The sequence below is a fragment of the Aptenodytes patagonicus genome, chromosome 1, assembly GCF_965638725.1.
Source record: "Aptenodytes patagonicus chromosome 1, bAptPat1.pri.cur, whole genome shotgun sequence".
Classification (NCBI taxonomy): Eukaryota; Metazoa; Chordata; class Aves; order Sphenisciformes; family Spheniscidae; genus Aptenodytes; species Aptenodytes patagonicus.
Window position 1 is genome coordinate 127,138,329 of NC_134949.1, and position 13,673 is coordinate 127,152,001.

A 13,673-nucleotide genomic window follows, 5' to 3' on the forward strand; every position below is an offset into this window, starting at 1 on the left:
AAGGGAATAAGAGGGTACGCTGTCTTCTCAGAACAGAATTAAGAAGTTACAAAAATGAGAGAAGCCCATTCTTTGGGGCCACAGGTCTTTGACAGTGTAAGAGAAAGCGGTAAGAACTTTTAATGTGTCATCTGCCCCTTGAAGCTTCAAGACTAGGTGTATCAGTTTGGACCGAAACTCCTTCTAGCTCAGTATTTCGTCTCTAACCAATGACTGAAGCTTATACTGCCTTATAACTCCTCAGAGTATCTTCCCTGCTCTTTTAGAGCTAGGTTTTGTGAACCAGAGATGGCATCTATATTGGGTGGCCCTTAGCATTTTGTTTTTCTGTGAACTTGTCTGAAAAACATTACTTCTACGCTATGCATGGATAAATTTTGGTTCTCAAATCCAAATACCAACTTCATTTCACTTTTAAAAATGTTGGAGTTACTGTCATTCCAGTTCTTATGCAGTTGGCAAAATTGGGAACACAGAAACTTTGTCTGTGTGAGAAATGGAGATAATCTGATTCAAGATCTCAGCTGTGTGTTTTAGCCATCATATCATTTCAGATGGCCTTTGTGCAACGTTAGTGTTGGGAACTTCCCCTGATGTAGTTTTGCAGGCTTTTTTTAATGCTTTTCAGCAGTTGTGTTTTCTAAATACATTTTCACAATCTTTGCTACTTTGCTTTCACAATCGTTACTTTTTAAAAGTAGCTTTAATATATCAAACAGGTGCTATTAAATTAAATATAATTAAAGTAAATTTAAGCGGTAATGTTTTGACAGCTTTTTAAAATCACTGAATAATCCTGTAGCAGAACCTGTCTTCGCCGAACACGTTATCCTAACAATGGCTCACACACCTCCCTGTAGTCTGTTAGTTTTTATCATGTAGTGGATTACTTGGTCATAGCCATCGTTCAAATACGTTCCATGGTGAAATCGAAGCATGGTTATGAAGGAGATGTAAATTAAAAAAAAGTCTTTCATCTTTCTTGGTTTCATGCTTAATTTTCACAACACTGATGAGTTATTCCTATTTGCATTTTGTAGTTTTATTTTTGGGATGTGCCTTATCTAGTCTAAGCAGACAGACACTGAGCCAGAGAGTAAAATATACAGGTTGAACAGCAAGCGAGTTAGCAGTCTAAATGTAGCCTTCTGTTAGAGGTGTCAGCAAAGACAAAGATAAATATGGAGAGTGAATGCAATAAGATGAGGGAAAGTTCAGATAATATCATGGGATAGTGGGTGTGATTAGAGATTATTAAAAATGAAAAAAAAAAAAATTTTGCAAAACATGCCAAAAAAATCCTGTCAGTTTATTTTAAACTTGGGGAGGGAACCACAAAATAAACCAAAATATTTTCTTTAATCATGTTGTCTCAGAAAGTATGTTCTATGCTGTTGTCTCCTTCTGAATATTTCTCTGTTGGTTTTTAGGTTTCTGTCCTCTACATTGTACATTAGTGGGATTCACTCTGCTGGAACAAAATAATGTCGTCTTCAACCCATTGAAGGAAAGGGGTGAGCAGCTTTCTCACAGCCAATTTTTATATCTCCTTTAGAAAGCAGTGTGCCCCGGAAGCAAATATCATCATGTATTTTGATGAAAAGTGAACCCAGTTCTAGATGCTTTTCATGTGTCAAACAGGCTTACTGGTTTGATTTTTGTTCCTTTTTAACTTTGTATGTGAATATAAGGATCTATGTTATACAGCAAGTGCCAGGACTGAAGTTAAATAAGAATGAACAAATAGAATCATGGACTCATGGAATCGTTTAGGTTGGAAAAGACCGTTAAGATCATCAAGTCCAGCCATTAACCTAGCACTGCCAAGTCCACCACTAAACCATGTCCCTAAGCACCACATCTACACGTCTTTTAAATACCTCCAGGGATGGGGACTCCACCACTTCCCTGGGCAGCCTGTTCCAATGTTTAACCACTCTTTTAGTAAAGAAATTTTTCCTCACGTCCAATCTAAACCTCCCCTGGCACAACTTGAGGCCATTTCCTCTCATCCTATCACTTGTTACTTGGGAGAAGAGACCAACACCCACCTCGCTACAACCTCCTTTCAGGTAGTTGTAGAGAGTGATGAGGTCTCCCCTGAACCGCCTTCTCTCCAGGCTAAACAACCCCAGTTCCCTCAGCTGCTCCTCATAAGACTTGTTCTCCAGACCCCTCACCAGCTTCGTTGCCCTTCTCTGGACACGCTCCAGCACCTCGATGTCTTTCTTGTAGTGAGGGGCCCAAAACTGAACACAGTATTTGAGGTACGGCCTCACCAGTGCCGAGTACAGGGGGACAATCACTTCCCTACTCCTGCTGGCCACACTATTTCTGATACAGGCCAGGATGCCGTTGGCCTTCTTGGCCACCTGGGCACACTGCCGGCTCATGTTCAGCCGGCTGTCGACCAACGCCCCCAGGTCCTTTTCTGCTGGGCAGCTTTCCAGCCACTCTTCCCCAAGCCTGTAGCGCTGCATGGGGTTGTTGTGGCTGAAGTGCAGGACCCGGCACTTGGCCTTGTTGAACCTCATACAGTTGGCCTGGGCCCATCGATCCAGCCTGTCCAGGTCCCTCTGCAGAGCCTTCCTACCCTCGAGCAGATCAACACTCCCGCCCAACTTGGTGTCATCTGCAAACTTACTGAGGGTGCACTCGATCCCCTCATCCAGATCATTGATAAAGGTATTAAACAGTACTGGCCCCAGTACTGAGCCCTGGCGAACACCACTTGTGACTGGCCGCCAACTGGATTTAACTCCATTCACCACCACTCTTTGGGCCCAGCCATCCAGCCAGTTTTTTACCCAGCAAAGAGTACACCCGTCCAAGCCACGAGCAGCCAGTTTCTCCAGGAGAATGCCGTGGGAAATGGCGTCAAAGACTTTACTAAAGTCTAGGTAGACAACATCCACAGCCTTTCCCTCACCCACTAAGCGGGTCACCTGGTCATAGAAGGAGATCAGGTTGGTCAAGCAGGACATGCCTTTCATAAACGCGTGCTGACTGGGCCTGGTCACCTGGTTGTCCTGTACGTGCCAAGTGATGGCACTCAGGATGATCTGTTCTACAACCTTCCCCGGCACCGAGGTCAGGCTGACAGGCCTGTAATTCCCCAGATCCTCCTTCCGGCCCTTCTTGTAGGTGGGCGTCACATTTGCTAACTTCCAGTCAACTGGGACCTCCCCGGTTAGCCAGGACTGCTGATAAATGATGGGAAGTGGCTTGGTGAGCACTTCCACCAGCCCCCTCGGTACCCTTGGCCGGATCCCATCCGGCCCCATAGACTTGTGTGTGTCTAAGTGGTGGAGCAGGTCGCTAACCTTTTCCCCTTGGATTATGGGGGCTTCATTCTGCTCCCTGTCTTCCAGCGCAGGGGGCTGGGTACCCGGAGAACAACTGGTCTTACTATTAAAGTCTGAGGCAAAGGCAGCATTAAGTACCTCAGCCTTTTCCTCATCCTTTGTCACTATGTTTCCCCCCGCATCCAATAAAGGATGGAGATTCTCCTGAGCCCTCCTTTTGTGGCTAATGTATTTCTAGAAACATTTTTTTATTGTCTTTTACGGCAGTAGCCAGATTAAGTTCTAGCTGGGCTTTGGCCCTTCTAATTTTCTCCCTGCATAACCTCACGACATCCTTGTAGTCCTCCTGAGTGGCCTGCCCCTTCTTCCAAAGGTCATAGACTCTCCTTTTTTTCCTGCGTTCCAGCCAAAGCTCTCTGTTCAGCCGGGCTGGTCTTCTTCCCCGGTGGCTCGTCTTTCGGCACATGGGGACGGCCTGCTCCTGTGCCTTTAAGATTTTCTTCTTGAAGAATGTCCAGCCTTCCTGGACTCTTTGCCCTTCAGGACTGCCTCCCAAGGGACTCTGTCAGCCAGGCTCCTAAACAGGCCACAGTCTGCCCTCCGGAAGTCCAAGGTAGCAGTTCTGCTGACCCCCCTCCTTACTTCTCTGAGAATTGAAAACTCTATTATTTAGTGATTGTTATGCCCAAGATGACCTCCAACCATCACATCACCCACAAGTCCTCTGTTTGCAAGCAACAGGTCCAGCCTGGTGCCTTCCCTAGTTGGGCCACTCACCAGCTGTGTCAGGAAGTTATCATCTTCCACACACTCCAGGAACCTCCTAGACTGTTTCTTGATTCTATGCTGAATCTGCCAATCGTCCATTTCTCTCTGAAGGACTTCAAAGGAATGCGTATGGGGGAAAATTAGAAGGAACAATTACTTGTTAACAAGTCTGTTGGGTAGTTTCTTCACAACCCTAAGACAGTTAGTGGTTGGTTTATACCCTGAAGCATAACTATTTATATCTCTTACAAACATCTGTTGTAGCTTGTATATGTTAAAAATTATATTACTGAACTCCAACAGCTTACTTGCACCTTATGTTAACGTTACTGGGTGGTCCCTTTGCTCTTAATTATGAAGGAGTAAGTGAGGAGTGATGTATGTTAAGTGATTACTTTGTGTACATGTTTCTGCTCACCTTTAATCTCTTCTCTTAGATACTCCTTAACTTGCACAAAGTCTCCACATTTCTAATTATGATTATCCCTCTTAACTTAGCTTCCTTTCTATTCCATGTTTTACCTTCATACTTATTTTTATTAAAGGCTTGAATTTTTTTCCTTTCGCTTTATTTTGCGGAACACAATGCTTTTATGAATTCCCTTTTGCCACAGATATCAGTGGAGTTTCTGATGGCAGTTCATGCATCAGCTTCCAGTTTACATGACCTTAAACACGTCCTTGGGTTTTCCTCACAGTTTTCAAAATAAATAGAATGAGAGTTAATTCTGTTCTGCATGAAGCAGACTGGCTGACTCTCAGCCTCGGGTTATTTTTTTTTTTTATTTGTAACTCTTTGGTTATAACACAAATGCACAGTTTTCCTTCTACTCTTGATTTCTTTAACAAAGAATAATTGGCATTTTTAAAGCTAAGTTGTCCAGAAGTCATGTGTTCTTAGGCCCACTTCAGATACCTTAGGCCATATAGTATTGGGTATAGCTGTGCTGGTTAAAGATGGTCCTGCTGTGAGTTGATAATCGCCACACATGAGCCAGAAATTACCACACTAATAGGTCAGCCAAGAGCAGGGGTTGTATGAGTGCACAGCAATGTGCTTCAGACCAAGTCAGCTGGTTTACATCATAGCCACCTTTAACAGCGGGTTGAACTAGCCTAGCTGACTTCATGTAAAAATGATCAGAAATCATTCACGTGTTCTGTGGGCTCAGTGGTAGAGCTGTGGAAGTAATTAGCTCTGGCAGGGTGGCAGTGATAAACATCTGGGAGTGATACCAGCTTTGTCTAGCATCGTTGTTTGCCGAATGAACATCTGCTTAGGCTGTGTGTCTGCTAACTAGAACTGGATGCTGTATCCTAAATTAGGTTATAAAAGCCAAATGTGTAAATACCTTTTCAGTTATTTTTCTTAGTTTAACATAGTTTGTCTCTTACCACTACTGGGTAATGAGAAGATGTTTCTCTTTAGTGAACCAAAGTAATTCCTGAGTTAATTGCCTCAATTTAAGCGTGTGATGAGCTCAATTTGTTCTTCTTGATTTGCAGTAGTTGTCTTCACTAAATCTCATCAGTTGCTGTCTTGACTAATAGCTTAATCTTCTTCTACTGTAATTATAAGTCAGAGGGGAAGCTCTTATGGGAAATAAAGGATATAGCTACGTAGAATTCTTTCCAGCTGTTCCCCTGGGAGAGAATAGGGCAAAAGTCCTTCTTGATGAAATAATCTATGGATCTAGCTCAAAGCTGTGCACCTCTTTCTTCCTTTGTGTGGCCTGAGGGATTTCCAGATGTGGCATGTCTCTTCCTTATGGAAATATGGAAGGAAGGGTTGGTCCAGCTTGTCTGATTCTCCAGAAATTCTTGCCATGTCCTACTGTCTTCACCAGTTTACATGTGTTATCTTTGTTGCTTCCTTCTCTGTGTTGTTCTTTCTGTCACTAATATGATCTCACATCCTTGCTTAACTCTAAGACATTCTTCCTCTTCTATGACTGTTTTACCTCTTCTTATTTCCTCCTTTCTAAGAACTTCATCTTTCTCCCACAGCCAAACAATTTCTTTAATAGCATTTTGCGAGGAACTTCTTCAACTTCTAAAACAATCACTGAATAGCGTTTACTCTTTCTTTGTTGATCTGTTCAACTGTTCTACTTTTATTTTGAGGGTAGTTTGGTTTGTGCTTTGGATATCATACTCAGAAATGAAATGTGTGCCTTTTGAGAAGGAAGAAAAGCAGCATTTTGTGTGTGCCCTTTCACTCTATGAATACAGAAAGACACTGATGCCCTGGTTGTAAGCTCCCACTTTTGAAAGAAAATAAATGTTTAAACATAAGGTAAATGCTTACAGGGCTGATATTTTAGAATATGTCCCCTTAACGTATTTTGAAAGATATCTCACTTTGCTATTGTAGCAAATGCTGATTTAACTTTAACATTAAAAAAAAAAAAAATTTGAAGTGCTTCTATCAGTGAGTGCATATATGTTGTTCCCATATCTTATTTTTTTTGGTGGAGAAATCAGTAATATCTTTGGAGTTTCAAAGAAAGAGATACTGATGTTCTATGAAGACAGATAGACAAACTAGAATGAGAAAATACTTTCATTAAAGCTATTAGAAGAACTCTAAATGCAGTCTTTACTCTTTTGCTCTTTAAATTGTAGTCTTAAAAAAACCATACTTTAGCATAGGAGTTCCCAAACTGTAGCATACCTTTTAGCTAGTATTCCACAAGCTACTTAAGATGATTTGTGCATGTTGTCTACAGATAGAAACTTGTTCAGCTCTGCAAGCACATGACCCAATGCCAGAACCAAGATCTGCTCTGTCTGCTCGTATTTGTGGTTCCCAAGATGCTTTTGTGTGCGTAAAATGGCATAGACTCCCAAAGAGTAACAGCTCCATTTAAGCATGAGTGAGTGAAAGTCAATAACCTCGTTTGTGAAGGAAGTCATGCTTATGTCATCCTGGTGAACTTCTCTGGTCTTTAAAGTGCTTTTTTTTTTAAAGAAAGAAATTGCAGTAATGCTTAGGAATCGTACTTTGCATAGAACTTGATGCAAAGTAAGGCTTGAGGTTTGTCCTGAGGAGTTAGGTTTGTCTCCGTGCCTGAGACTTGACTTAACTGTTACGTAAACACAGAAGGGAATCTTGAAATTTGTCTTGTGTTTCCTAAATGAAACATTTACTTGAGACTATTATAATCTGTAGGGGAAAATATCCAGAAGTGTAAAAATTGCTCTTCAAAATGGTCATATACTGTAGTAGTATGCAATGGTGAAGGAAAGATTTTAAAATAGTTGAAAAACTTGTAGCGTTTGAACATATAACAAAGAAAAAAGGTTTTGTTTCAGATCTTAAACTGTTGAAAATTCTAATACTTAGTTCTTCAATACTGACATAAGTGGAAGAGAGCAGAAAACGTGGAATTAATACCTGGATGTAATCTTTTTCAAGACACGAGCTGTCTACTTTTTTAATACGAATATTTTTAATAGTAGCTAAACAATAGGACTCCTATGTGTCAAGGAAAATTGAGTTCTATGGTAATATTTAATGGTAATAGCTTAATGAATTATGTGATTTCAGTTGTAATGGCTGCTAATCTGACAAGAAAATGAAATGTGAATTAGTAATTTGATGGATGAACTCGATGTGTGGTGTTTTTTTTTTTTTTTTAAATTACTGAATGTCTAACTTTAAAAAAATGTTTAACTCATCTGGGCACCGAACTCCAGCTAATGCTTAGAGAGAATAACATAAATAAATTTACTTGTGTTATAAATCCTATTAAAATTAATATTTCCCAAAGTATCAAATGTCTATGAAAATGAGACTTCTGAATTCCTCGGTCACTTCTGAAACTGTATAATTACATAGGCCTAACTGTTTAAAAGTTGCTGGATATTTTTCTATTCTTTGAGCCTTAAATGACTTGGATGGTAGATTCCTGATGTCAGAAGTGATTTGAGACTTTGGTTTCTAATAGTAATTTCAGGGCCTAAGTTCAGAATATGGGATTCGTACTCATAAGTAAATAGGGTATTCCTTAACACTTTACATTTGGTTCATTGGTTGTAGACTATTATTATTTCAGTTACAGTAATGCTCAATGTGTTGCTAGCCTTTTCAAAACACAGAAACATAAGTCTTTGTGCATTTCTAGATTTTATGTATTACCTTAGAATAAGTTAGTTAAGTAGTGCAAAAATAAAAAGTTTACTTGAAGTTTGTGAATGTAAAAGAACCTCAGCCTCGTATTAAAAATCTTACATTAAAACATAAAATGATACAATGAACTTTTTGCTGGTGAAACCTGTTGCATTTTCCAACTTGATTTTTTTTTTTGGGGGGGGGAATATGCATGTAACTATCACTGTCAATAAACTCACTAATTTTTTGGGTGGAGGTGTGCATAAATTTTATCTTTTTTTCATCTTTTAGAACTGGATTCTAAGTGGTTGCTTTTGTAACTGACTTTTTTTTTTTTTTTAAAGAATATTTGTTCATACTTATGATGATTTGACATAATTAATGTTTTATTAACCATGATGGCAACACAGACATTAAGTATAGACAACTATCAAGATGGACAACAGGTAGGTGTGTTTTTCTTTCTCAGTGAACTAAATACAGTTAGCAAGAGAAAAAAGGTAGTGACTTTTTCCTTAATGCCTGTTTTGGTGTTTTTTAAGTATCTGTTCTTGTTTGTAAAACAAGATCTTTGAAGTGATAAGCTGCTATTCTTTAACACTTGGATATTTATTAAAGGCTTAGCTAATCTTTGCATGACTTTGCTTAACTTCTGGAAGAATGGTTAGATAAGGGGTTTTCTTCTGAATCTGCTCTAGATGATTTGTGTGCTGTAATGTTCCTATTCTTAGGAAAGTCAAATGACAATAATATTTTGTGTATATGATTCTTCAGTGTTCTTATGTGTCTTCAGTTACAATAGATAGATGACGTTTACGCAGTCGTAGACTTGATCTTGAACAAGTGAAGGATAAATTTAGTTATCTAGAATTATATGCTACTTTGACTACATTTAAGTTGATGCCATTATGCTGCAGGCTGCAAACTGGTGAAACACGTGAATTCATTTTAATGAGGTTATTGATTAGAATTGCTAAATAGAAAGCTGGTCAGTGGGCTTCCAGTTTCTTATTTCTGTTAACAAACAGCTAAAATAATGAAACATACTCGGATATGTCTGGTCATGATGTTTCTTTTTTGTACAACAGGCTGTATATTGCAACAGTTTGAATTGCTAAACTAAAATACTGTTAACTGGAGACAAGTCATGCCGTGGCCTGTACTCTGAAGACCCATTTTTACGTTACTATGTGTCAGCCCTAAGCAGTAAATACAAGTACTTCTGTCAGCAGATGGCAACAGTGGCGAACACTCAGAAGAAAAACAGCAACTTTTCCTATCTCTGATAAAAAGATGTTTATCGGAATGCAATCTGGGATTATTGATTTTTGTTGTTGTTGTTTGCTTCTTTTATTGCAATTCTAATTTCTTTCCCTCCTCTCACCTACCTTACATCTTTTACTTTATTCCCCCAGCAAATACATGCCATCCTGTGACACGTCAGTGAAAGTAATACATGTTTTTGTAAAGAACGGATTGGGAGAGAGCATTTTCTTTCTATTTGTTTTGTATTTTAAGCTCTCAGTGACCAAGATAGACAGGTAATTTGGGTGCCTGCTGTTTTTGTAGTTTGGAAGTGGCCCACAGAAAATAGCTTGCAGTTTTAAGTGAGCTATTTCCTCCTTCTAGTGAGATAGAGCCCTAACTGAACATTCCCTCTCCCTTCAGACTCTGCAGATATATGGCTCAACATTTATAATCGCTTGTATGAGTCATCCCCTTTTATTTTGCTCCTCCTTCTTGTCATTAGCCAAGAAATGAGTCCATTAGTTGCATCTTTTTTGCAAGCATTCTGCTTAAAAATCATCTATGCTTGGTGAGGAAGCTTTTTGCAAGGCAGGCTGCTCTGTTGGGTAGGATATGCTGGCATTTTCTCAGTTTCTGATTTTGCTAGGAGATGGCTTGGCCCTGACAGGTAATAAAGCACAAACCTTTTGGTTCTCCCAGTCTTCTTGTTGGGAATAGTATAAATTCCTTTTGCTTATGTTGTGTGGAAATAGATTAAATTCTGTCAGAGTCAGGTTCTCTAATAGTTTCTGGAGGCCAGCTCTCCTCTCGGAGGGTTCCTGTGAGTGATGCGATATGTACATCTCATTGGAAAAGAGGGCAGAGGATTGCATTCTGTACACTTCCTTTCTGCAGGTGTCAATTCTGGCTGCCTGCTGATATCTAGAACAGTGTCTGCCCTCTACTTGAGATAAAACTTGTTAGGGTTAAAGTAGAAAAAAAAGATTGCAGGGATTTCTTGTCTTTGTACAGATGTTCCCAGTGCTCAAAGGGGGGAAAATCAAGGAGTTTGGGTTGGTGGGTGGGAACTATGACTTTCAGAGGTCAGGTTCCTTTAAGACCTTTTAATCTGAAAGATGCTTAGCTGGAGGTGATGGGAAAACCACTTTCAACACCTTCAAAGGACCTCAAAGGCATTACCAGCCACCTCGTGCAATTTAGGAGGTGCTCAGTAGAAGCTGTGGCTCTATGTTGTTTTTCCAGTGGTGGCAGATGGTGTAACTGTGTGTTAAATGGATTTGTGTTAAATGGATTTGTAGAAGCAATTACTGCTGTTTTCTCCAGTAGCTTGATATTCCTAAAATAATGTTATTACAATATGTAAATTTGAGTGGTAAAGGTCAGGGGAGGTTATGCTCCTGATAACTGAACGATTGGAGGAACTGAATCCAGTTCCTGGACGGATTCTGTTCTTTCAATCTGGAGGAACAGAATATTTCAGTTCTTTGTAAGAAAATGTGCATTTTAATGGAGAAGAAAAACTTCAGGATCTCTTTTCTTCACTACCCTGATGAAATGGACAGTAAGAAATAAGAAAGAAAACTTAAGAGTAGAAACTTTACTTTCTGTTGTTTTCATCCTAAAGGCTTTTTATGCAGACATCCCCATAAATTTTTGGGAGCAATGTACTCTAGCCTATTCCAAAAATAGCCATGTCAGAGTCAAAATGCTTTAACAATTTACTAATATCTGTCATTCCCATTTTAAAGCTGAGTGCTGAAACTTGAAGTGACCTTTATAAACTACCCATCAAAAAGTGTCAAGGATTAAAAGAGGGGTTTTGTTACTGCTATGGCTTTTTGTGTAACTGCCAAGTCATACCAACCTTCTGGCAATTTAGTAGCCCTTTGCATTGCTATTTCCTTAGAAAACAGTACACTTATTTTATGTCGAGCATACAGATTTACTTACAACTTACTCTTTTTCTACAGATGCAAGTAGTAACAGAATTAAAAACGGAACAAGATCCCAGCTGCTCTGAAACTGATGCAGAAGGGGTGAGTCCTGCCCCTGTAGAATCTCAAACTCCAATGGATGCAGACAAGCAGGCCATTTACAGGTAGTAATGGACTCGTGTTCTGTCTTTTGAAGGGTAAAGAATAGAGGATTTTTTTTTTTTTTAATTAATAATAAGTAGCTTAGAATCAGATGATCTCTTGGCTAACTGTCTCAATAGTTTGCAGGGAAAAAATGAGATCAAATTAGCTTCACTGTCAGTCTTCAGCCAAGAAGAAAAACCTTCCCTTTATTGTGGGATTCTTCAATTTCAGCATAATTTTAAAGGGTATTCTAAAGGTGGCTGCCTTTAAAGCACAAGTGAAATTTAGCAAGCTACTTGGACTGTTGAACTATGGTCACTATTTGTTATATTGTAGTTTCTGTCTTTAATGCAGGGTTTTATTTTTATTGTAATTAGGTTGATCTTTACTCCCTTTTCTTTAGGGATAGCAATCTATTGCCCAGTAATTAGCTCAAACTGGATTAAATGTTGATGTATAAACATACTAATTTGAGATTTTCCAGTGTTAAGTGCTGCGCTAAGCAGTATGCTCAGTTTTGATGAGGTTAAGTGTTCTTTCACTTTAAGTGCTTTATAAAGACATAATTATTACCAGTTTGCAGATAAAAAGAATACAAACCAAACATCTGAAGCAGAAAGATGTATCCACTCATTTACAGGCTTGTGCTAACAAAATCATCTTCTGCTCTGAGCGTGGTTTCATAGGAGGCCTCTGAGTACAGCCTGCATACTATTCTCAGTTCTGTGAAGTTATTTGTGATGTATAAATAAGGCCCACATTGAAGAATAAATGGATTTTATCAGACTTTATTTCATAATTTAAATCTGCATTCATCCTATTTGTAAATCCTAATCCTCGTTTCTAATGCACTGTATTAATGTATTTCTTGCCACTCAATTACAGTGAATTAAATAGTATGTCATAGCTTTTTAGCTTACGATTGTTCTCTTTATTTAAATATACGTTTTTTTACTGCTTTACTTGCCTCTAGAGTGTGCGGTAAATCAAAGTGAAAAAAAAACCCCAAACTTTCATCATGTTTTGCTATAGCCAGTGGTCTTATATGCAGTCTCCTCCAAGACTTGTCTTTCTGTTTCTTACATGAGTGACTGTTACCTTACGTGAGCTAGATGTCTTACTTTTTCAGTAGTGTACATATAAGTGAAAATACTTATGCATGTATTTTAACTTTTATTGTAGGCACCCACTGTTTCCCTTGTTAGCACTATTATTTGAAAAATGTGAACAATCTACACAAGGCTCAGAAGGCACAACTTCTGCTAGTTTTGATGTAGATATTGAAAATTTTGTAAGAAAGCAGGAGAAAGAAGGAAAACCCTTTTTCTGTGAAGATCCAGAAACTGATAATTTGGTAAGTATAAGCTGTTTCTTTTATTTCTGAAACAATCATCCCATTTGCTGCCTCTTCCTAATTTCTGATCTCAACTGGTGCTTCCCATTTGCTGCCTCTTCCTAATTTCTGATCTCAACTGGTGCTTATAGTTTCTCCTCACGCTTTTCTTCCTACAAGAGATTCTTCTTTATGTTAATGCTGAGAAACATTTTTTTAAAAAATTTCTTCTGACCCCTTTTTTCCCTCTTATCTGTAAACTTACATTGGGCCCTTCACAGTTGTTTCCCATTCTAAACTGGCTGAAATCAGTGTATTAGAGACTAACAGAAATATATGCTTGCCGTAGCCAGGTTGACTCTGCAAATCAATTTTAGAGTGTCAAGTGTATAACATAAGTTTATCAAAAACATATAATCGATGTAAGTTTTTTTTCCAACTTTTTTTTAATCAGGGTTCATCTAGTTAATGTGGGAGAAGACCTGTTATAAGATGAGCTTAGAAATTCTTTAACATATACAAATTTTTTTTCTTACGTGTCATTGTCTTCTCTAGACTTTCTGAAAGTCCTTCCTGTGATGAAGCTGTGATTTCCCCAGTCCCTTAGCCTCCCTCTTGGATCACATCTCTAGAGAACACTTCTCTTGGCATGCTAGTTTCTAAACTGTCTACCTGCCTTCGTCTCTTTAGAGTCATGTTGCAACTAGATTTTATCATATTCAAGAGTGTTAGCATTATAGGGGTCAAGTGTTTTGTTTCATTTTTGAAAACCTGTTCCTTTAAGGGGACTGTGTAATAAAACAAGCCTTCATTCTTGAGTCTGCCTC

General features: G+C 38.9%; 1 protein-coding gene across 7 annotated transcripts in view; it reads left to right on the top strand.

The window, feature by feature from the left end:
* PKNOX1 (PBX/knotted 1 homeobox 1) overlaps positions 1-13,673 on the top strand; it is a 49,603-nt gene that overhangs the window by 10,006 nt on the left and 25,924 nt on the right. For 2 of the 7 annotated variants that reach the window (XM_076354760.1, XM_076354778.1), the window contains exons 2-5: positions 1,431-1,514; positions 8,532-8,633; positions 11,406-11,533; positions 12,696-12,867. The exons of 1 other annotated variant lie outside the window; for it this stretch is intronic. In XM_076354760.1, the coding sequence (XP_076210875.1) occupies positions 8,583-8,633; positions 11,406-11,533; positions 12,696-12,867 (351 nt within the window). In that variant the 5' untranslated portion in view covers positions 1,431-1,514; positions 8,532-8,582. Of the gene's footprint in view, positions 1-1,430; positions 1,515-6,802; positions 6,950-8,531; positions 8,634-11,405; positions 11,534-12,695; positions 12,868-13,673 lie in introns of all 7 variants that reach the window. 4 more of the 7 variants (XM_076354787.1, XM_076354795.1, XM_076354768.1 and 1 more) reach the window with 3 other exon arrangements.